General features: G+C 39.0%; 1 protein-coding gene across 9 annotated transcripts in view; it reads left to right on the top strand.

Annotated features, from left to right (window-relative positions):
- The first annotated feature begins 284 nt into the window (after positions 1-284).
- LOC135945265 (pleckstrin homology domain-containing family G member 5) overlaps positions 285-25,456 on the top strand; it is a 54,165-nt gene continuing 28,993 nt past the window's right edge. For 4 of the 9 annotated variants that reach the window (XM_065492835.1, XM_065492838.1, XM_065492836.1 and 1 more), the window contains exons 1-4: positions 285-639; positions 1,891-1,954; positions 7,558-7,606; positions 11,159-11,288. In XM_065492835.1, the coding sequence (XP_065348907.1) occupies positions 343-639; positions 1,891-1,954; positions 7,558-7,606; positions 11,159-11,288 (540 nt within the window). In that variant the 5' untranslated portion in view covers positions 285-342. Of the gene's footprint in view, positions 640-1,890; positions 1,955-5,719; positions 5,846-5,906; positions 6,033-7,557; positions 7,607-10,923; positions 11,083-11,158; positions 11,289-16,067; positions 16,484-21,730; positions 21,995-25,456 lie in introns of those variants that run through there. The other 5 variants (XM_065492837.1, XM_065492839.1, XM_065492841.1 and 2 more) reach the window with 5 other exon arrangements.

Raw genomic sequence — 25,456 nt, forward strand, 5'->3', positions numbered from 1 at the left:
TGGAGTGCGAACAATCCTTATCGCCGTTTGCATTTATTTCCCAGTCAGCTGTGTGATAATCGTTGCGACACCTTCACGAGATAATTGTAACTCTCGGTGCAATTTCCTCTCCTTTTATTGTCAGTCTATGCAAGCCCAGCTCTACTGATTGAATTCTAACAAACCGTAGCGCTTTCACTGCAGCCGATAATTAGTTGCGCCTGGCGAGAAGAGGCGCATCATCACTTTATCGGGCCCCATTATCAGGCCGGCGATAAGGGTTCGCCAACACGCACGCCGAGACGCATGCAGTATGTGAGCTCTCTCGGTCAGTGAAGTTGATTTGCAAGAGAGATAATAATCATGGCCGAACAAGCGGGCGGCGGCAGGTTGAAAAGCGTGGTGAAGCGCCTCCTGCCCAAAAGCATGGTCAAAGAGCACGGTGAATTCAGCCTGGACGGCGAAGACGAGGTCAAAGACACGGTGGGCGACCTGCCGCACAGTGAGAGCGGCTTCAGTCGTACGGCACGCCGCTCCTCCCTGCAGAGGGCGCACAGCTTCATTCTGGACAAGGGGGTCAAGGCCAAGAGCCGCTGGTCTAAGTTCAGTGCGTCCACGCTCGATCTCAGCACTTTTTCTAGTCACGACCTCGAGGTACAGGTATGGCTGAATAATCGGTATTGGCGGTTTGTTATAGATTCTCCTTCCATTCGTGAATTCAGTGTTCACCGAGTAAATGAAATAATAAAATAGAATAGGATTTTACTCTTTTTTGGAGAGCAAAATGGTGCGGATATTTTTGTTTTATTGATATTTAACAAGAAAGTGTGCTTGAAATGAATTATTATTGCAGGCCTGAAAAACTATTCAGGCTGGTAAAACATGACTTTTCTATCTTTGCAGCGAAATGATAACATTATATAAAACTAAAGGAAGATATTAAATTGAGGCAGTAAAACGAGTAATTTGATATCTTTACATAACAAAGAATAACGGTATCCACTCTTTTTCATTGTGGCTACTATTTTACCGAGTAAAAATTTAAAATTTCGAGAGGAACATTAAATTTTGCATTTAAAACAGCAAACTTGAAAATTAAAAATTGCATGTATTTCATGAAAGTCCTGAAACTTTGTTCAAGCAAAAACTAAAAATATTGGAAAGTCTAAAATGGAATTAAATTCTTATGAGTTATTGAAAATTCCAGTTAATTTCTTCCGGGTGAAACGAAATTTGTATATATTTGTGTTAATCACAATTTTTACCTTGTCAACTTTTATTTAAAATTTGAAGAGAAAAATTAATTTCTAGACAAGGTTTAGCGATACAGATTTATTAAATTTAAACCGAGTGATTAAGTTGAAATACGAAAATATATATTGCATAGTTTTACCTTCAAATATCTTCCAAAATGTATTTTTATCATCACATGCCTCTAACCGCAGTTTCAGCTAATCCCAAGTTAGCCATAAAACATAAATCACTTAAGCACTTACTTTCGTTTTAACGGCTTAAGGGACCAGATGAGCAAATAAATTTGGAAGGTCCACTAATAAGAAATTTTATTGCTTGTTCGGAAAAGGCTTACTTTCAATACCAGTAAAAACTACTAGCAAGGCTGAGGAATTATTTTTTAAGCGAATCTTTGTTTTTACCACAAACACTTACAAATTTTCTTTCATCTTTACCATTATTACTCAAATTTTAGGAAACGTTTCAATCTAAACTTGCTTTTTATTTCGTCACACATGTAACTGCAATACTTGCTTAATTTTACACCGGCCTCCTTAGTTGATGTAAGCACACCTCTTAATTAGAAGCGACGTTTTTACGTTATTACTGCACCGCTCTGCTCTGAATGTATGCAGGGATGAAAGTCTAATTAAAGACATTTCATCATTTTGTTCGCAGGTGACCTCGGGCGGTCGACTTCGACTTGGTAGCGCTCCAGACTTTGAAACCGAGAGGCTTTCAGGTCAGTGAAATAATGGGGGACAAGGGCTTGCACCGGAAAATTTATTGCTTTGCCTGTTTTGATTACTAATTCCAAACAACGCGTGTAGTCTAGTGTGCAGTGCACACATACACAAATAACACCCATATAACAGAAATCAATAATGGATGGCACTTTGTTTAAGTGTAGCGCAACATGTAGTTTTAAAATGCTCTAATTGTTTTTTATGGAAGCTTCATGGTTGATTGAGATAATGGATTGTGCTCTTTTCAAAATTGCTTTATGAAAAAAATCATACAGGAAGCGCAGTAAGCGGAAAAGAGCTAGGTTTCAGATTTTTTTTAACTCGCTCTCTTTCTTTTCCTATTGGATTTTAAAATTGATTAATTTTCCCCTCAAGTTGATAGCCTAGTGTGATAATTATTAGAAAATACTTTTTCAGCGATCCAATATTTCGAAACAAACTATATTACTCCATAATAATCTTTACCGATCTTGAAAAAGGTTTGTCACTCCACAATCTCACAACAACTCAGATTAAATAAAACTTATAAAATATAAAAGAAACGAAAAGTAGCAAAAATATTTTGCTTCTTACGATTTCATATTTAAATTAATTTGGGGTTTCATTTACATTCTTTAAAATTTTGTAAATATATCCAGACTCTAGTTATAATAAATATTTTTCATTCGTTAAAAAGTCATAAGTCACGAGAAAAATAAATTCCTCTTGCAGACTATATAATTGCACCGTTATAAAGACGCTAAATCAATACACGTGTATTTCATCACTAAATTGTTCCACCCCTTTTTTACTCCTTTTCTTAGTGACTTTTTATTGTAAGTTTTCGTCGTAGCATGTATCCCCTCGGTCTAAATCGGCCAGCTGCGGCGATTAAAAAAGCACAAATATGGTCGAAGTCGCTGACAATGCACTTTTACTGCTTTTTCTCGCTGAAAAATCCACCCTTTTGCCGTAAACTCACGCGCGTGCTCACGACTCTGCTTTTTTCCATTGTTATCTTGAGGCTGCTTGTTTATGATGTTTCAACACGAGTCGCTCGCTCGCTCGTAAAAGCCGCTTGAAAATGCACATGAAAATCCGCGCGCCTTCCATTGAGAAAAATTGCGCTCAAATGCCGGAAGACTACACTTTTCCTGCTTGTGATAATGCTAGGGCAGATTTGCCGGTCGCGAACTACGCGTCATTCCACAATTATAGTTTCATGAATATTAGTATTACTTTATTTGCAAGATGAATACAGCTACAAATCCTGTTTAAACTTGCAGCCTGTTTATTTTTTTAGACTTCTATATAGGGTTCAGAATGTTATACCGTTTTACACAATTTGTCAATTTTTACATATTTTTTAAGCTTCCCTCACAGTCAATTTTATTGCTGTTGAATATGATATTTTTCACATGTCTCGCCACAGAAATTACATCTACAGTCAATATTTGGTTCATAATGGAAAGTTGCATTATTACTGAAAGCAAAGTGATAGCCATGACAAGTAAATCTAGTAAAAATGTGTCCATCGGGATAATCTGGACCACGCCAGTTCTCATTAATCATCGTTTTAGACTTATACTAACCCATTTTGTCCTGCATTGATTTTCTAAAAAATAATCAATTTTAAACAGGTTTTGCACTTCATTTACATAGTTTTAAATTCAAAAGATAAATTAAGGACTAAATTCAGATGATTACACTTGCAAATTTCTATTATTTTCGACGAAGATCAATCACAATTATTGAGAATGCTTTTCGGTCCAGAGCGTTTTGCCAAGATCTTTTGAACTCAGCAGCTGACTGCCTGAATTTTTTTAAAAGAAAACGTTTTATAAGTTTTTCTGTTTCCCCTGTTTCATAAACAAACAAGTTCAAAAAATCAAATTTTTATGTATTGGAAACCAACTGAAAATTGAGTTTATCTTTGTAGTTTTTAGAAAAAAAACTGTAAGTTAATATACAGCTTTGTGAGCGTTTTTCAATCAAATTTCAATCAAATATCTTAAGCGATTAAGATGGTTTCGGTCTCCAAAGACGGTTTTAGAAGGTTACAGTGTGGCTAAGAAATCTTAAAATTATATTATTTTTGCCAACTATGGTATTTCATGTATGTAAATCAGATACATGGAAAAGCGTAGTCAACGGTCTGAAATTTCCAACTCTACTTCTATCTTTTGAGACTTTGTAACCATTGTTCTGAGAACTAATTAGCAATAGCAGTTTAAGCGACCTTTGCATAGTTTCCTTTTCTTTTTACTTCTGGAAAAATAAGCTTATGTTCACCAAGACGCAGACTTGGAAGCAAAAGAATTTCATCGCATCGGATTTCGCGTGCTGTTCCAGTCGAGTTTCGAGACTGCGATCTAAATTTCAGGCGCTGACTGGGGGTACGCTTTTCCACTTGCGTTTCGCCGCAATCAGCGCGGTCCAACACACACATATACAAATCACGATACCAACACTCTGTTATTAGGGTAAATGTGCACAATTTCAGCTCGCGTGCAGCGCCGAGGGAGTTTTTCCTCGCACGACCTTCGGCCCTGATCTTTGTACTCGGCCTAATCGCGGCTTGTAGTCGTGTAATTTAATTTCTGGCTCGAAATCAAAACAACACAATCCGTGGTAAATCACAATGTTGTTTGCTTGGGCTTTTACTTTTTACGACCAGCGTCCTTATCGTGGCGTGTCTCACACGGTTTTTTGTTATCGCCGCCCAAAAGTTGCATAGCCTCGTTCCGCAAAGATGACGATTGTTATCGGAATTTACTCAAGAAATACTCAAGTTGCGTCAATCACCCAGGATGCACTTTGTTTTTAGTTAGCTTTGGGCGGTTTAACTACCAGGAAGTTATAGCTCTATATGAAGTTGTTCAGTACTTATAAATTTTGAAATTCAATGTTTGGAATTGCCAATAATTTTGTCAAACAGGTGAATTTTTTAAGTTGGAAATACCAAATGTTCAATTTTTTTCCTATGAAAACAGCAACAGTTGACGGTTAATGCATTTTTCTTACCTTAGTTTTTGATAGATTAAAAAGTATATTGGGGTTTTAGGTGTCCTGCTGACCCAGTAACCAGCTTTTTTTCCTCAAATATAATAAAGTTAAAATTCGACAATCTCAAGATTACCTTGTACTCTAGCTGCTACAACAGCTTCAGGAACATTATTTATTACCTTTTGTAGATGCATGTAACAGAGCAAAGAATCCAACAAATCAAAATATTTCTGATGCCTGGACCGATTAAGAATGATATTTAGAAAAAAATAACTTTGTTGAGTTTTTTCTTTCATTTTTTCTTATCAGTTTATCTCTTTTATGATGAGCGACTCTCAGATAACGAATTTATTTCTTCTTCATTCAATTACAAATCTCAGGAAAAATGTAGCTCACACAAAAGCATAAAATCTTAAAGAAACACAATACACATTTTTAAGTATATGACCAAGTTGTATGTGCTATAATAAGTTAAAAATTAAAACCAAGAGTCAGAGTAGAAAAACCAAAACAAATCGTATATTTTTTAATTACGCAAACACAAATTTGACAAAACTGAAATATTTATTTTAGGATGTCTTATGCAAGATAGCTATAAATAGTTTTTCTTGATCGTTAGAAGTTCAATGTGTTTATGCAACACGCTCGACAGTCATGTTGTACGGGAAGCAAAACTCTCTATTCAAAATTTAAAACTCAGTCAGCTTCCTGCGGATGCGGTTTCTGGCGATTATTTTATCTCTTTGACCGGGAAAAAAAGCCGGAATTGTGCATATATTTTTATTCAGCCAGTGTCAATATCGCGAGTCCCGAGTCAGCATCAGTGGCTCGGGCGGGAATTAGCGCCTAGCGACAGTTATTAAATCGTTGATCCAGGGTGCACATCACACACGCCGACATGGGTAATTACAATGTGGCATGGTGAGCGCGGATTAAATGTTGCTTTGTATTGCGTACAAGCAGATCAGCTGGCCGTGTCAGACAACAAGTTGAGGCGGAAGTCGTTTTTCGGCTCCTTCATGGGCCTGTTCAGCAACGCGGACGTCCTGCACGAACAGGAGGCGGTGCTTGTGACGTTTAAAATGGATGGTAACTAGTGATTAACCTCATTTCTCTATCGTGGAAGTCTTTCTCATCAAACCTTTGTAAATGTCAGTTATTCAACCAGTATTTTAAACTTGGCTAACTTGGAAAAAATGACAAAATTGTATTGATTTTTTTTATGATTTAACTTATTACACAGTAACATTTGATCATTTAAATTTTTAGGAACAAAGGTAAACAATGTCAATTAATAAATAGACCTTCCAATGTCCTCCAAATATTATGCATACAATTTTTTGGTATTTTTCGTCCAAAAATAATAATGAAAAGAGGCCTAAACAAATTACTGATGACTTGACAACGTATATCATCTCCTCCAAAAAGGATTTAAATCACACGAAAGGGGTTTCTCTTGCATCAGAAGTGAGTTAGTATGTCAGGGCGACGTGACCCTAGCAGCCACGCGCAGCAGTCCTCGGCTTCCCCGGCCTGCAGCAGAAGTGAGATAATCTCGGTTGCACCTCACTCTTCTAGATTATTCAATTTTAATCAAACCAATTATTTTTACCCTTTTAATTATTATGAATATTTCTCATTTCTCACGTTTAACTTAACAAAAAATTAATCAAGTAATTGGAAAATTTTTGACCTAAAATAAAAGAATTTAAGGTCATTTTATTAAATGAACTGCTCTAGGGCACGGAAAAAATTGTGATATTGATATGATTGACTTCTCTTTCTCAAAAAATGGGCATTTGGTTCGACAAAATGAATCAAAAGAACAGACTTGTCTTCTAAGAAAGGTAGATTAAATTTACCGAATGCACACTTTATTGGTCAAAAGTTTCTTTTCTCTCTTTTCTGAATGGCGCTCACAATGTTCTATGACCACGCATTCAGTTACAAAAACTTGGAAAGTTCTCCAGCCCTTGCACACTCAAGAAAACGTTTCATGCTGCTTGCTTATGCACAACACACATAGGTTACAAAAATATGCACAAGTGCGTCTTACATTCATGATAATCATATACAATTTCTGGATGTTATTAATTAATCTAATTATTGAACATTTATAGCTAAAATTTAGGCCGAATGAATGATTAAGAGTTTATTTCCACTTTTAGGTTTCATGTTAATGTCTAAAATTACTTTCCATTCTTTTTCTTTTGGTTTTTCTCATTTCTTTTCTCTATTGACAAATACCGTCGAAAAAGGAACTGATGAACTGGTCAAAATTGAAATTAATTTAATTATTTGCTTTTATCACCGGAATTATAAAGGAATTGTCGAGGTGTTGAATTTATTTTTAATTTTGAGTAGTAACATTATCCGCACGGTGGGACCCAGTGAGCTCATAGCCCACGGGAAGTGCTGTGCAGAGGTTCTGAAAAAAATAGAAATAAAAAAATCTAGAAAGAACAAAGTAGGACAAAAACTGGAGCATTAATTTAATCTTTATAAGAAAATCCAATCATTCTTGTGTTTTTAAAATTGAACTTGCAATTTTTTGGAAAGGAAATTCGAAACAACAATTGAAAAAGTTTTGTAAAATTCAATCTCTTTGTTTCAGAGAAGAGCTCATCGGAGACGAAGACATTGAAAGGCGGCAAGCAAAAAAGGTGAGAGTGCAAGGGTTCATTTCAATTAGTTCGGTGCCAATGATTGCGGCACAGTAGCGAAAACGCGCGGCCGATTCACGCCTTGCGTGGCAGACAAATGAAATTTATGAGCCCGGCTTCCCCGGTGGGAGTGACGCGCGCCGCCGAATTTATAGGAAAATCCCTCGTGTGCCGTATTTAACGAGGATATGGCACGTTTCGAGCAATATTTTCAGTGGCTTGCCCGTTATTTACAAACGGTCGGGGTGGCGAAAAAGCAGCCGCAAGTCTGCAGTTGGAGCGTGTGTTTCACTCAACTTTCCCTGTGCGAGAAGTTCAATTGCCATCGGCGAAACTTGGTGCAATGCTAGAAATAGGTGCTCCGCGCGCCCTGCCAATAAGCTTCACGGAGCAGTAGTTTGCTACACAGTAACCTCGTTAACGGCACAAGTGACTTTGATATCGATCCATCCTGATTGAAAAAAAAGTGGAATGAGAACTGTCCATGCCACATTGAAAATCAACTCAGAACTAGATCACGTTTCTTTCAAACTATTGATATAGCCAGGAAATTTGTGCAGTTCATGGTCAATCCAAACGTAGAGAATTTCCATAGAAAATTTACACTAAATAATTATTATTTATTTCTATCACATTTTTTCCTCGAGAATTTGGTTCCAAACGATCTCTTGCATATTTCACCAAAAGAGAAAGTCCTTGATGAATAAACACGCCATTGTAAACATTTTGGAAAAAAAATCACCCTGTGGGAATAACACTTGTTTTTCCATGCTAAACACGTTCCAAACACAGGATTTTCTCGTAGGGAAATTAATATATCCTAACAATGCTATAAAAAATAAATATTTTTGGGCTTATTGTTAGAAAATATTCTATATGTACTATCCGGATGTTTTCAGTTTCCCTTGAATGCATCAAAATACATATGTATAGCGAACTGTTTGTTTTCCTGTTGTGAACGGGAACGAGTAGGAAACTCCTGCGTCACTACAGAAAATAAACAGCTCACTGTACACCAAGATAGCTGCATTTAATTTTAAACAATAGTAATTTGAAGTCCACGAGTGCACCAACTTCATCAGCCTAATTGTTAAGCTGTTTCGCTGTCTAACCAAACAACGAACACATTTTGTTAAAACAATATGGTTCGGTGATATTCCGATTCCTGCGGTCTCTTCTTCTCTGTCAGGGTTGCACCCTGGTTGCACCTGACACTTCCTAAGCACTTCACACCTACATACGCAGGCGCGGCCTTGCAGGCCGCCACTTACCGGCTATCCCAATATATTTATTGTTGTGTCTCGTCAGACGACCTTCACTCACTTACGCTGGTGGATGAACGTACTTGCACTCACTATACAATAATAAATTATTCTATACTAAACATCTGGACTTCCATTCCATCAGAGTCCAACCTGGGCCCGCTCCCCCGCTAGGTAGGGACTGCCCCTTCTGGATCCAAGCTCCATACTAGCATCCAACATTTCTCTCATATGCTTTATATCGATATTTTTATTTACAACTCATGACTTTGTCAAAATATTACAGTCAACGAATATCATCAATTCAAATAGCATGAACATTTAAGTTGGTGGTGGATTTATTGAATTTGAGAACCATGCAACGTTGTAAGATCACCCATTTGCAAATTTATAATTCGATGGCGTAAGTGAGTTTTGAAGCTCTAAAGAAATAATATTGTTTTGGAGTTTACTAGGTTAATGCTTTAATATTGAGTTTGGAAACTAATACTAGTTGTTATTGTTTAATCAAGGTTATTTTTGACAGGTAGACTATATTTAACGTGAAAGTCCGATCAAGGTGTCATATTTTTCTCTCTGGAAAGCCCCTATTTTTAACTTTGGCCAGACAAATCATTAATAGCTCATTAACGGCTTTAGGTAGTTTTCAACATTAAAGATTGCAAGAAAATTAATTTATCCGAAGAATGTAAAAAGCGACTCATTACTCAGTTTGTCTCATCAAATATTGTCTACAAACTTTAAGAAGTGGCAATTTTCTCCTTGATTAACTGCCACCTCAGTCGGGCACGTTTTCAGGTGAGCAATCTACTTTTAATCAAAATAGATAAACAGACAGCCTTGGTTAATAATATGTTGCAATTCCCCTCAACATTTTCTAGTAAGGAGCAAGTAGCACAAGGAGCAAGGGAAAGTCGTGGTGCATAAAACGTTTTCGATTTGCGTTGCTGCAAGTCTCCTTGAGGCTAATCCACATGGATTCGTTTGTAGTGCTAATGAGTTTTCGTTTAATTGCGTGCCCTAATTAGAAAGCACGCACACGTGGGTGTCGTCATCGAGAACATATACGCGCGCGGCTTCTCCGACATTCATTCAATCTCGCTGCGACTCTCATTGTGCCGCCGCAGCGCTCATTTGAGCAAAATGCGTGAGCGAGCAGGCCGATTCTGCTCCGGCAAAAACCATTACCGAGATGAGAAAGTCTCGCGGGAGCTCCGCAGCATCAACGAAGAAAAGTCATTATTTTCCATCGCGGGTACACATAATCGCGCACGCCACACCGGTTCAGCCCGAAGATAGGGTTGTCCTCGGAAATTAGTTCTCCCCAAAGAGGAGCTCGTTCTTTTCTGTGCGGGTAGAGGTTACGCTGAAAAACAATACATTTGGGCTGCAGAGACACTTCCAAATATTGCGTTGGAGTACACCCTTTGCCAATTTCTCTGTTGTCGGAGCCAAAAGTACATTCCAAAACAACGCATTTTGTAGATATGTTGAACTTTTAAAAAACGAAAACCACAATAAATATTTTAACGTGCAAAGTCCGGGCCTTGATGTTTTTTTCAGTAAATTTTCTCGATTGAATAGTGCCAGATTTAGGCATATATTATTGAAATATCCACAAATAATAAGAGTTGTGTCCTTAAGTTCATATTTTTAATTTTTCTCTTTGTTTAAAAAATTAAACAACCAGTTTTGTTAAGATCAAACAATCGGGCAAATTAAATGTATCTTATCTGTTCTAAACTAATCAGTGCTAATATATTCAACCTTAAAGACGTTGAAAGGATGAATTTCCAGCTTTTAGCTCGAATGTCGATCAGGATAGGCGTATATATTGATCGAAAAGTTAATGCTATCCACTTGAAACTGTTATCCATTAGCAAGAAGCTTACCTTTTACTTCCTTGATCGGAAAGCTCTCAAAATTTAATCACTCCATCCGAGTGTTCAAAATATTATTAGAAATTCTAGTGGCAACGGAACATGAAGGACGTGTGTTCCTCCAGATCGATATGGCATGTGAACAAGAACTCGTTTTGCGAAACTAGTTCATCATTTTAACGGCGAACACGTGTTTTGCTATCGACAAATTATCAAAATAGCGTTGGATTTCCAATAATCCATCGGCGTTTTTTTTTGCAAGTGTATCACACACTATCTCGACAGTTTTTACAAATAGATCAGACGACGGCACGATGCAGAAGCAAGCAATCAAGTAAAAGCTCTTCTCACCTTTCCTCCTCAAACAAGCAGGGTGTGCAGATAAAATATCAGTCGATTTTTGTTTGCAGCGGCGAAAAAGAGAGCGGGGAGAAAAAGCGGTTCGCCAAGCGTGCCAAGGCGAGTGCCACCAATCAGCAGCAGTTGACCAACTCGTCGGCCGATCTCAGCCTCTCCACTTTGAGTCTGGGCGAGCAGCAGGTATGTAGCCGCAGCTCCACTTTATTTATTTACTGGCCGGCCGAAGAGATGCCGAGAGAAGGTCCAATTTTCATCCCTCTGCGCGTCGGGCACAATGCCGAGGAGTTTATTTATTTGCCTCGGCCGTGCTGATATTGCAGTTGACGGGGCCAGAGATATCCGGTCAGCTGGAATTTTCCGCCTTTGATACTGGACATGGACTTATTATGTCTGGACTCACATTTCCCAAGGCTTAAATGAATATCAGAAAGAACGAAATGATTTGATCCTAGGGCTGAGAATTTTAGACGGATTAAAAAAATTAAAATAATATTGCGACAATTTTAGAGGGGTTTACGCTCCATTTACATGGTTTTGGAACAAATTAAGACAAGTTAATAGACTGTTTCAGAATAAATTTTACTGTCAAGTTTCATCCATCAGGGGTCGCAATTCATTTACATATGTTTAGAGCTTTCAAAAAGGGTTTTGAGGCCAAATTCAGCTGTTTTCATTGGATAATTGGGATATTATTTTTGACTAAAATTTATGGCAAGTTAACTACTTTCAAATTCCAAAACTTTTTCCGAAGCTAACTAACTTCTTGTCTCAACAGTGGATGCAAAATTTCCTTGAAATCATTTGTACATGAAACAATATGTTGGTCAGACTCGACCTGCCTATTTCCACTTAAAAACCCAACAAAATTGGAAAACTTGCCAAGCGAGAAAATTATGAATAGAAGCCTTATTTTTTGCAAACAGTTGATAATTAATGCAACGACAATTTTTACCATTTTCCAATTTTTAAAGGTAATACTCAAGAGTGACCCAGATGGTTACATGATTGATAAATAGTCTCAAAAAGTGTTTAAAAAAGTAAACCCTAGAAATATTTGTTATCCTATGAATGGATTGACGGCAGTTTATTCAATCTCGAGACGAGAAAAATGTGGTGGCATCATCAGAATCCCAATTTAGCGAGCATAAATCAGCAACTTCTGAGCCGAGGGATGAATTTCAGTGGTCGACAAAAGGGCCATGAACGTCAGCGAATCGATGAATGGTCCAATAAAGCGGCAACACTCGCCCGGTTCACAAATCAAAACCTGCTCGGCGGCGAATGCAAGTTCCATGGTGCTCGGGCGAAGGGAAGAAAAGTAATTTGTACGGTCCAGGCAGCCGATAAAATAAAAAAATCATCCTTCTTGACGCTGCGGGCCTCCTTAAAGTACGGATTGCGTGCTGGAATTAGGCCCGGCGAGATTTTATCAGATTATATTTCAAAAAGTTTGTGAAAACGAAGAGCGGCCCGTTATCGCGCGCGGCCGAAGTGGGGCCAAGGGTGCTTGATGGATTTCCCTTTTTAATCCGGCCGGTTGCATCCAGCAGGCGCACGCGACTCGCTTTTTGATTGCGTTTCCAGCGCACCTCTTGGGATAATCAGGCCAGCTAAAAACCGCACCGTCTGCTGCCATTCTCGCCGCCGCCGCCTCCACCACCGCCGCTCGGAAACTATTCATGCTGACGGCGCGGATCATGCAAATTAGTCACTCGCCCCGCAAAGGCAGCCAGATGAAATTTAGCACGCAATCGGCCTTTTCCACCGAAACCAGCCGCATTTTCTTTCCCCCCTCTCGTGTGTGTCTGTAAATTCACTTACAAAAGCGGAGAGAGTATACAGTTCGTGATTCCGGCACGGAAGATACGATTTAATTGCTCGGTGCTATTATGACACAAAAGCCAGCTTTTCCAACTAACAATTTTGTTCTGAGAATAAACCCTATAGACTGCGAGGTAAATATATTAGGCTTTTGTAAAAATGGCTGCAATACTTGCTGAAGTGACCGGTTTTCATAGAACTTTGCTCCGTGAGTAAATTAAAGCTGCTAGAATTTTGAAACTTGTGTAAAGGGATAGTTGACATTTTTTACAGAAGCATTGATACCATTACTAAAAAGGTACAAAGTTAACTCCTATCATGCAATTTAATGCTATTTAAACAGACTACATTTTAAAAAAGGCTTTCGCCTAAGCATTTTACCGTTTGTTGTTTGTTTAGATCGGTATTAAAGCAACACGAGTTTTCTACACCCTAACCTTTCCCAGCCTCAATATTAATTTCGGTATATCTCTATAATCCTCATGACGTCATACACATCAGCCGTTCTTTTTTTTTCATCGCTTGTTTGATAAAGTGGCGGCCGATTCCAAGCATTCCAAGCACGCTCTCTCTCTCTCTCTCTCTCTCTCTCTCTCTCTCTCTCTCTCTCTCTCTCTCTCTCTTTCTCTCACACACACACTGATATGATCTCTGTTTTGCGTCATTTACGGTATAAATACGTAGTTAAAGTGGATTGGCACTGACCACAAATAAAAAATAGGGCTATATAATGACGTGCTGCATAAAAATCAAAATGTTGCTCATTTGATAATGATATGTTTTCGTTGGTGTTTCAAATGCTCTTGTCGAGATCAATCCAATGATGAAAACATCATTAAATTTATTTGTTAACTTTGCTGTTAAAATTCTCTGTTTTTTGTGTGTTTTAATTCAGGCTGTAACTCAATTTTCAAGGATTACATTTATATTATCTATGTAAATTGGCAACAATGGTTGTATGAATTTGGGAGCTATTAAAAAGTGGAAAATAATGATCCTTGAGAGGTTAATGACTAACAAGAATGGAAGTAACCTCGAGAGGAAATTATATTTAGGTCAAATAATATTAGTTGGCTATTTTTAAAACAAATCCGCGTAGTGAATAGCCATTTCGTCAATTCTTTTAACGTTTGATTTTTTTACTAATCAAGTGTTAATGCTATTCTCAAATTAAGGATCTAAAACTTTATCTTTTAAAACCAGGATTAAGCAAAAATGAATAACCGATTGTTATATACGACCAACTACGCACGCAGACAGGTGCGAGATGCACGATAACAATTGCGTTTAAGAAGTTTCTTGTTTTTCATAGCAATTAGCCTTCCTTTAAACAAGCTGTGCGTATTAATTTGGTGCAGAAAGAAGGCAGTGAGGCGTGAGCTGGCGGGCAAACTTTGCGGCCCATGTTTTGCATGCCGGTGGACGAAACTTTTGCCGGCAATTACGCACCCTACTGCCTGCCACCCACACCTTTTCAGCTCTTCTAAGGACTGGCATTAAAACCAAACAACTCCTTTAATTGCGCTTTTTAAAACTCGGCGTCTTTACGAGCGTTGCACAATAATCAACTCGGGCGGAGCAAAAGGGTTTGCAAACGGAGGTGTCGGCAGGTCCAAAAATAGAACGTGGGAACTCCGGCGGTCTGAAAGGCTCTAGATTAAGCTTTGGAAATAATTGGGTGCGTTTCCCTGAATCCAAATTTAGACCGAAACACGGGCTTTCCATCATACACGCTGTATGATCAAGGTTGGCTAGCCAGCATTCAGGAGTTGCGACGCTTTGGCTATTTTTGAATCTGCTACTTGGCTTTGAAAATCTGATTTTTTGCATGCTTTTTGCAAGTGCTAAAAAATATCGTAGCATTCTAAAATTCAAATTGTGTAAAACGGTTGGTTTTAAAAATATCATTGTTCGGAGGGGGCAATGTAAAAAATAATGTTTTCAAGGACAAAATGAAAATCGAGTTTGTTTGAAGTGGCGATATGTATTTCCCCGACTTTCTTCTGAGAGCGCCTTCTCGACTCACAACGCGAGAGTGGGCAGTTGTCAGCGAGCGGGCGAATGCGATTAATAATAACTTTGTGATTAATAATAAACCGGAAGTGTGTACCGTAAAATTATTGGTATCCTTGAGATCTAACCGAAATATTAATAAGTATACGACATAAAGATAATCTCTTTTACACAATTCTTCTTGTTACACTCGCCCTTCTGGTAGTAGTTGATGTTCTTTTCGTCCCGGCCCATTTAATCAGTGTCCGGCTTCAGGAAGTCGAAGACCGAGCAATTAAAGCTTTAGTACGTTGAACGTCTCCAAAAGAAACAGGCCGTTTCCAGCCACAGCGTCCATTAGATGGACTGAGCTGGTGTGCGTGGGGTTAATAAGTCAATTGATTAAATAAGAATCCTCGTCCTAGACGACCCGCGACACATTCAATCGAATTTATTAAAAAATTTCTGTTAAACAATTTACATGGTTCAGCTTTTTATTCCCGGTAGGCTGGTTATTTTTACACTTCTATAACGGTTTTTCCCACTTTCCAACGAACGTAGAGGTAGATTTGATGGATTTTTAACTTTAATTACCCCCAAAATATTTAAAATCGGTGAGAACTAAAGTCATCGATAAAATAAATGAGATAAAATTGCGTAAGGAACGAGGTTGTTGTATTTTTATGTCCAAATCCCTCATAACAAATGAGTCCGAAATTTTTTTGGGACTTGAGGCTACAGCCAGAATTCTTTCGCTAGACATAATTATAGTCAGTCTAAAAGTGTACCGACGCTGCCTCGAAAATAGAAGGGTCATTTTCCCTATATAAATAGCCATCCGTTTGAGAACGGCAAAAAGAAGAGAAAAATTGGGGTGTAAGCGTTGTTGAGTTGGCTAGAAATCAATCCGACAGTAAACATCGGGTACACGTGTTGACATTGTTTTCGCCGACTTGACTGATGAAGATGGAGCGAAAATTAAAAGTGGACGGCGCCGGTGTGAGCTGGTCGGGGCAAAAACCAGGCAGAGCGAGAGAGAGAGAGAGAGAGAGAGAGAGAGAGAGAGAGAGAGAGAGAGAGAGAGAGAGAGAGAGAGAGAGAGAGAGAGAGAGAGAGAGAGAGAGAGCGTGAGGCCTGCTTGCGGAAGCGGACCGCGGGAAGCTGTTGGGCGGGCAGGCGCCGTGGCAGAGGCGCCGGCTCGTGAGGGAACAGACGCGGAGGCGGCCGGTCGGAGCAGTCAGTGTTGGTTGGGCCGACGCACGGTGAGGGCGCTCTCCGAAACGACGGTGGAACCGAAAGAGACTCGCAGCGGCGCTCCATCGCCCAACCAGCATGACTGGGGACGCAGGATGCTCGGCTCCCTGCGTCGCAAGAAGCCGCGGCCACCCCCACAGCCGCCCCCGAAGGCCACCACCCCCGTGGCCGCCGCCGACAGCTTCGAGTCGGACGTGCAGGACGAGCCACAGTGTGCCGGCAGTCCCAGCATGCACGAGGACTTCCTCAGGGCCACCATGCGCATCTTTCTGGTCGTGTCGCCACCTGTTGGCGGCAGGATGAGCCAGGTATGTCCAGCCTGTGGACAACTGGGCTGTCTGTGCTTGTTGTTCTGCGTTTTTTGGATTCAAAACTAGTTCTTTAAAAATCGAGAGTTTGAAATTGTTTAAATGAAAATCAACGTCTCAACCGAAAATGCGAATAGCAGAGCCTCGTGCGGCCCCGCTCTATAGATGTACATAATATACTTTTTAAGAAATCCATGGCTTTGGAAGTCCGTTAAATGTTTGGGGAGGAAATATAAAAAGTTTGTCTCCCCTCGAATATAGAGGCTACTTGGAGACATCAATTTTGCAATCAAAGAAAAGGTATGTACACATAGTTTACTTGGCTCTAAATATTCGATGAAGGAAGGTACGCAGATGGTTACGGCATATTAAGATAGTCTTTTATTACTTCCTATTTCCTTTCTCCGACCTCCATTATTTGATGGCAGCTCACACCTTGCTTGAAAATCTTTCCGCAAAGTACTAAAAATCGTTGCACTTAATTGTCAAAGTTTAAGTAACTTAAACTATCGCGATGTTTTCCAGGAGTTGAAAATAGTTTTCAACTTTTATATTAAAGTACTTTTTGATAAGGTATTTGGAACATACAATTTTTTCAATGCGAATCACTGTTCAGCATTGCGATTAAGTTGACGTCTTTTTCTCTTCACGAGAATCTCCTTCTGATACGAATGATTGATTTCTAGTAATTCGATACACACCCACAAACCCATCGTTCTTTTGTTGTTCATGCAATGTAATCAATCAAAGTGAAAAATTTAACGAAGCAGGGTGAAAAATTTAATAGGAAAGGTGAAAGGGAGTCTTTTTCCTGTAAAAACAATAACTTTTAAAAGGTTATCGAAATTGATGTATATATGGCCGATGACTTTGATTTTGAGTCTGTTATCGATGGACGAGTAATTTATCTTTGTTTTTTATCTATCGTCCCCGTTTTCTTAAGGAGCTGAACACTCACTCCTCAAGTATGCACCCTCGGAAATATGTTATCACATCCGTTTCATTTTTATATTATTTGTCATGTGCCTTTGAAAATAATGCCACTTCAATCGATCCCATGCACAAAGCCAACAATCTTCAGACGACCTCAATGAGTTGTTAATACGACCGGCAATATTTACAAGCCTCCGTCAAGCTTCGAATTTGCTTGATATTTTGAACTTTTAAATAAAAAAATTAACGGTGGTGTGTTAGCGCAATGGAGCACAAATGGTTGCAGGCCAAAGTTCGCGGAAATTGCAATTATTCCAGCGCACACCATTGCATAACAAATGCTCGACACTGTAACGTAAATTAGCACATTAATCCCAGAATGTAAATGAGGGCAAACTCGGCTCAAGCATGTGCGTACATCATCAGCAGTTCCATAATGCACACTGCATTGTAGAGTTAAACTCGTGTCGCGCTTCGCCAACGCTCTACGAGAACAAATCAAACATTGCAGCTGCACGTTCCGTTTGAATCGATAGCGACGATTGTGCGCATATTTCGTGGAAGTCATTTAAAGAAAAATGTTGTGCATTTATTATTTATGCGTATGTTACACTGAGAGACGTGGCGTTTTCAACACTTATGTGTGGGTGGGCGGCAAAAAGGGCAGCGAAGACGAGCACCGCGGGGGAGCGGCGGGCGCTTTTATTAAAAATTTACAAAACATTCTCCCGCATTCGCGCCGCTCTTTCATGAACACTCGGCGAAAGCAGAAAATCCATTTCACCTCTTGACGGGGCGCGCACACAGTCATTTTTCACCGGAAAAACCAGATTCTGGCAAGACCAACCGACTCGCAATTCCGACTGCTTGAGAGCGAAAATCCCTCGAGCTGCCCTGTGAAATATTCAATTGACGGAAATGCTGAGTGGCTCGAGCTCTCAGGTAACGCAAACACCGGCTCGAGTTCGAGAAACCACACTCCTTGCCGAGCTCATGTACGCACCGCCACAATTGCATTTTGCTATGCATACGCAGTCGACTGGACAGAGTAACAGAGGCATGATAAATAACTCTACTCGAAACAGGGTAATGTGGTTGTCTCTGGAGGCATGTTACGTAAATTAGGCCAATGGGAATATGCTTGGAAAGAATGAACTACTTGAAAAACATCGAATATAAAGCGGCCATACCATTTGGGCTTTATTAAATATCACAAGACTATAAATGATTTCACTCTTTGGCCCCTAAAAAGGATTACTTTGAAAACGAGATATTTAAACATAATCAAACAAAAACTAAATGGACACTTCGCCATTTGTAATTGAAGTTGCTAACAGATGGCGCGACCTTTTATTTACAATTTTCGGACACTATCGCTATTTATAAATTCAAATTCTTTCGCTGTGCATTCTAGTCGCGGGAATGATTCATTTGATGCGGTGAAATCAAAAGTCGGCTTAGCTAATCACTGGAGACACGTAAAAAGGTAAAGACCCAAAGCTTTGCTATCGCATTTCATCCAAATTTGGCTTTTAGCACAATCTAAAATCGTATATTGGAAGTACCACAAGATTGTGTAAATTGGTGATGACGTTGACGACTTTGACCTCGAAAACTAAGACAGGATTTTTCTAAATTTTGTTCGTTCAACGGCCAAACTGCTTGTTCCACTTCTGTATTGATCATTGCACTTTACGTCAATTTTCAAAAAGAAATTCTTTTTATGGTTTTAGTAAATTAGCTTAAAAGCTGTTTAAAAAACGCTTTCTATAATGATTCACTTGGAATTTCATACGGTTTTACGGTTAAAATACCGCCTTAAGTGTTTTCTCTCTCAAAGTAATTTTGAGCCATAGTGTAAAAATTTCGACTAATTTAACCATTATTATTTTATCTAAAAAGTACTATCATCAAACACTTAGACTTATTTGTATAACAGCTCCTTGCCAACACAAGTTTTTCAAGTCATTACAGGAGGCAAAAACTTGTTATGAATAGTTTTGAAAAATATTTTAATCAGATGAGCGTAACATAGTGATAATATCAGCTGGTTATTTGCGGAAAGCCAATGTTATTGGCCCGATATACTGCCTGTAGAGTTATATTTGACCTGAAAAGTACAAAATTATTATTTTAAAGTCTATATTTTGGGTCAAATTTTAAATTATATAATAATATTGACCTGCCTGGAAAAACGCCTTTTTTGTAATGATAAATTTTAAATGAGTTTCCTTTAAGTATTTTATAAATTAAGCCCTGAGGGTCTCGCAACCTTCATTTCTGTGGAGGTATTTTATATGGAAAAAATCGAGCGACCCAATATAAATACATATTTCCAGTCGATTTATTTTAAGCGAAGACAGCAGAATTATTCTTCATTCCAGTCGCAATTTTCTTAATTAGGAGAGTAATTTCCTTAGTCGTCGTCTGCTGACCGCCATTCATCGTGGTTAGTCGGCGATAAAAATGCTGCTGCTGGGCATATAAATTGAGTATCTTTCTGCGTGCTCGCTCAACCCTCGCAGCAAGCGTTCTTCTCCCCGTCTTGCCGGCCTCGCACACACTGCACACAAGGCAAGGGCGAAATTTTTGCAATGACGTCAAATGCCTCTCACCACAAAAGCAGCCCGATTCATAAAAAATGGCGCGGTGGCGACGAGGGGCGCGATTTATTTTACATCTGCACTCACGGCCATTCGTGTGCATGTAACAGCGCGGACGGGAGCAGTGTGTTTGCATACAATACACCTCGGGGCAGCATTCATTCGGGGCCGCAGCAAGGAGCGCGCATCACTCGCAGAGGCGACATGCACGTCGGAGGCAAGGCCGACCGATCGAGCGACGATCGCGTTTTTGCGCAACCCTAGTGCCATCGGCGCCGGGCAAATGAGGAAAATTGCGCTCTCTGTTTTGATAAAATGCTTTTAAATTATAATAATATTATCGTTAGCATTGTCTGTACTATTGTTTGAACATGTCGCTCTTTGCATGTGACAGAAAAATAGATCGAACAACGTGTCGTGTTGCCGATGAAAGGACTCAAAACTTTATAATTGAATTATGAATTAATTGAACTCGCAAACAAATACGCTTTATTCATGGCAACAAAAAATACAGAGAGACGGTTAATATTGTTGTTGAAATAATAAAATTATTTAACTCTAATAATCACAATAAACCAATTATGTTTGGTTATATTTGTTTGAAAAGTTTTTTTTGTCAGTTAATGCTTTTCTGGAATGTTGACAAGACTTAAAATTCCCCAAACTTGAAACAAAATAATTCCTGACAAAATGTTTGGAAAGCACTGATTGAATTTACAAAATAAAACCAAGTTGTATACAAAAATTTACTGATATTTTAATATCATTCACTGAATCGGCAAGCAATAGATTTTTTTCAATTTGCGTCAAGGTGCATGGGATTTCTCCCTTCTACTATACTTTCGTGACCAAGAAGGCAGAAATTGCTCTTTGAAAAGGTACCAAGAAAAGAATTTTCGGCTTGCGAATTTCGACTCGTGGTTTGATGAGTTAGATTCACAAAATTTCTACATTATTTTTTTTTAAAATCTTACTCATAATTAGGTATGGGTGATCGTTGATTAAAAATATCTTGCAGCTAAATACTGCTGTGCTTTAAATTTTATTTTGCATTTAAAGACCAGATCTGCCGATGAAGCCGCTGAGGAGACAAAACAGCTGGTTGTTTTATGGGAACGTGTGACATTGCTCTTTATCTTCAAAAGGCTCATCAATAATTTTCAAATCCGCGCAGAATTGAACCCATTAGTTTATTCGTTTCTCTATTGTCAAGCTGATTTGATTTCTCTCGCGCTTAGTATAGCTAATCCTAATGGCTGCAAATTGTTCCCGTTTTATGTGAGAGATAATTCAATATTCTAAAATGTTTAATTTCAACGTTGAAGCCGCATATGCATTCTCGTTAAAGTACGCAGTTTTGCTTTTTATTTGGTCAGCTTTAAGCAACTCAATTATATAATTGAATCTCACCGTGTTCATTCTACTCAGCACAATCAGCTCCATTAAACTAAAAGCCAGAGCTGTTTGAATAAATACGCACCGCACTATTATGATTTATAATTTGCATTAAATGTTGAGCGTCATGTCAGAAGCAGGTTTATCTGTTGGAGGCAAGTCGTAAATTAGCCTGGAAAATGTTGAAAAGACCACGAGAGGGAGCCGTGACTGCAAGAGCGGAAGGCGGAGGAGCGTGTATTGTTTTTGACACGCGACGTGCACCAGAGCCGCCGCCGACCCCTTTGATTCCGCTTGCTGATTTTTTCTCAGCAGTCGAGCGGCAGATCTCTGCTGCATTTCACCCGCACTTGCACTTTTACTAGGAAAGTGCGAACTAGGTCAGAGCTGCCGCGCTAACCGCTCGACCTCTATGTGATTTGTCCGTCGGGGCGAGAAAAATAACGACACCGCTTCGCGCATAACTTATTCAATACGCGGCGAGCTGACCCTTTTCCCTCGACGCTGCATTTATTCACACCGGAACGCTTCGGACTCTGGACTCGTCGCTACCGACATGAATAAAAATCGTTTTGTCAAAGTAAGTTAATTATTTTTTCATTCCATTAATTCAGGGGTTTTAAAAATGGCGTTGGAAAATATTTAGCCGTATAATTAATTGCTTATATAGACGAACAAGTTTTTTTAAATAAAGTCACGCTGTTTTGAATTGATCTTGTGAAGAATATTTAAGTGGATCAGCATAACCGGATGCAAAAAGGTATTTCTCGGGTTAAAATAAAATATTTGAGAGTTACATAAATGTTTCTATGAGGCAACAGGAGGAATGGCTAAATAAAACAATTTTTGGCTGTATTAACAGAGCTTTTCGACAAATTTTTAACCTTGCCCGCAGCGGAAATTGACGCTTTTACTCCTTTATCAATGTTTCATGAAACATAAATCTGAAGCTTAAAAAGCGACTCCAAGATAGTTTTCAAATTTATATGTATAGCACTCAGATTTTTAATATAATATATCAGCAATATCTAAAAACCAAAATGTTTTTTAATGATTACGTAAGGCTATATATTAGCATACAAAGGGATTGCGGTTTGCCTACCCAGCTCAACGTTATTACGCTTTACGGTTCCAAACTAACTTTATCGCAGCCAATCGGATGAAATGCGTTTGACTTGAACGGTCTTAATGTGATTTAAGAAACGGAGAAAAACTGTCTATAAATCCGAGGCAGAAAGGAGGAGATATCTTTTGCTTTCAATTCAATCTTGGCACAGCTAGCTAGCACCCGCGGTGCTGGAAAAATATTGGAAAACGACTGCTACTGCTGTGTGTATATAAGAGGGTGTCTCTTTTTCATTCACACCACTCTTCGCGACGCCAGATGGAAAGGGTGGAATCTGGGTCACCGAAATCAAGTGATAAATTTTACTCGCAATCTCTTCTCGAGCCACCCTCGCCCCCCTCTCTCCTTCGCTACACACAAACTGTATGATAACACAGAGTGCGCTAGACAGACTCGACAGATAAATGGGCACCCGAAATTTTTGGACGCACCCCACACATTTGCTGCGTTGACAATGAATTTCTGTTTGCCACCGTCAGGTAATAGCTTTTACGGAAATCAGATAAAACACAACGTATTATCTTTCAAATGAAATTAACAGATATTAGGCTGCAGCTTCTCTTTGCATCAGACTAAATTGCTTTTTGCCGGGAGAGAATTAGATTTCAATTACAGCTTCATTGGAGTACACAATCGGTAATTTGACAACAACTGATGTCAATTGTAATTTTTTTTATTTTTTTTTTATTTTACGGAAACCAAACAAAAATGATACATAAACCATCGATTCAAATGAAAAATCTTAATTTCTTTTCGGATGCTGACTCGCACTTTCTTTTTTCATTTTCTCCATAAAATCAAATTTTATATATTTAAATAACTTGGACTGAAGAAGTTGTAAAGGCAACGGAGAAATGGTGTTTAAATGTACCGCAACAGCTCTAATTCTTAATTTTAATGTGTGCCCATTTTAAAACAAATAAACCGTCTAAATTTCACTAAACGAAAAAGTCCTTTAACTTTTTTCCTTTTGTTTGAAACTGGTACAAACACATTCATTATATTTTGCCTGCTCTAAATATTCTATGTTCTCTATCGCGTAAATCAATGTGTCATTAATCATAAAAATCCACGTTTGACATGAATGTGATTAGTGATTGCAAAATAAAAGCGATTGAACTGTCAACGCTCTCTGTACATTTTTTGAGAAGCAAGAGAAATGCGCCCCCGAGGGCGACTGTACTCTTTATTCCGCAATCATGAGCCGCTTAATTGATGGCAGCCTTTGCGAGTGAAACAAAAGCTGCGGAGAGAGGGAGAGGAGGCAGTGATTAAAGATCGCTCAGCTCGTTAATTACTGAAGAATGTACGTTTGGCTGGTGCAGCTATTTGGGCTGAATGCCTTCGCTTCTTCAAAGCAGAGGCGAGAGCGAAAGAGAAAATGCGGAGAGCGAGAGAGATGATGTTGTTTCGCGAGCGCGCTCATTGTTGCCGCACCCAGCTCTTATTTATTTCAGCGCCTTAAACGCGTTTTTGACGCCAGCGTGCACATGAATTATGGCGCTGAAAAGTCGAAATGTCAAAGGAAATGTCCAGCCATTCGGCGCGGAAAATGAATTTTCTCTCCCTCTCTTTCTCCCTGCTCCGTCGGAAGGCCGCAGACAATGCCCGGAAATATGTATGTACCCTTCTCGTGCTTCTCCCTCGTCGACTGTTGGGCGAAAGCAGCAGGGAGAGAGAAAAAAAGAAGCAAAGAATGACCTGGCTTTTGATTTTCGGCGCGAGATAATTTGTTGAGGGATTTCTTTCCCTGCAGACGGAAAGATTAGATTTGAAAGGAAGCTCTTCACTTTGTCTTCTTCTTAGCCTCCACAGTGACATTGCCTGTGTGTTGGTTTAAATTATTTTTCTCAAAAAGAGAAGATTACGTTTATTAAGTTTGTTAAATTTGGCAGTGAATGAAGCCAAATAATAATTTCAGATATATATCACTATATCACGAAGCTTTAACTTTGATTTCTGGAAAATAAGCAGGACGAAAGATAGTTTTAAAGTAGCAACAACATTTTTTGAAATCGATAAAATCCGCAGACTTTGTTTGGAAGTAACGTTTCTTTTTGTTCAGCTTCAATTTAATTTGAAGAATATACGTTGAATTTCCGTATTAAACTGGTCATTTTATTGTATTTTCTCGAAGTTGAATTTTTAATTTTCTCTTTGATAACAATAAGATCGCAAGCGGTGCTGAGAGATTAATTGTGTCTCTTCCGTCCTGACATTTAATGTTACGACAAATTTAATGATTAATGGGCAAATGGGGCTTTGCGCTGCTCCAAAATACATTCGCCGCCGCGCAGAAGCCGCGCTTAAGATGCAAACAACTCGGTGAGACCGAGAGCAAACTGCGGCAGTTCTATTTTCGATTTTCACTCTGCACCCATACTTATTGTAATCACCGGGGAGGAAGCTCCAGCCAGGCGCCCTCCTGGCTGCGATCCGCCCGCGGCTCGAAACTTTGCCGACGCTCTCGAGCATTTAATTGCCGCGCATAGGTCACCGAGCGACCTTTTTGCAGGGTCACCTTAGCTAATTTTGACGCATCGTTCAGGCCCCAGTTTCAAACGAAAGAAAACAGCACTAGGATAGACTTTAAATCGGTTTAAGGTCTTGAAATAAAGGGCAGATCAATCAACTGCATCGTGCTACAATTTTGCTGTCGCGTGTTTCACTTTTGTACTCTTAATAGAGAAATTTGTTAGAGTACGAGATGTGAATTTCATTTAATCAAATTGACGTGCAAGTAGTTAAAATTTATTTTCTGGTGCGTTGATAGTAAAAAATGAATGTAATTTTTCCCTTTTTTTTTTAAAAAAAAAATACTTTTTTAACGGACACATTTTGCATTTGATAAGCTGGTAATTTTTCCTCTGGAAACTAATTAAAAAATGTAATTTTCATGGCTATAATCTGCGTGGA

The sequence above is a fragment of the Cloeon dipterum genome, chromosome X, assembly GCF_949628265.1.
Source record: "Cloeon dipterum chromosome X, ieCloDipt1.1, whole genome shotgun sequence".
NCBI lineage: Eukaryota > Metazoa > Arthropoda > Insecta > Ephemeroptera > Baetidae > Cloeon > Cloeon dipterum.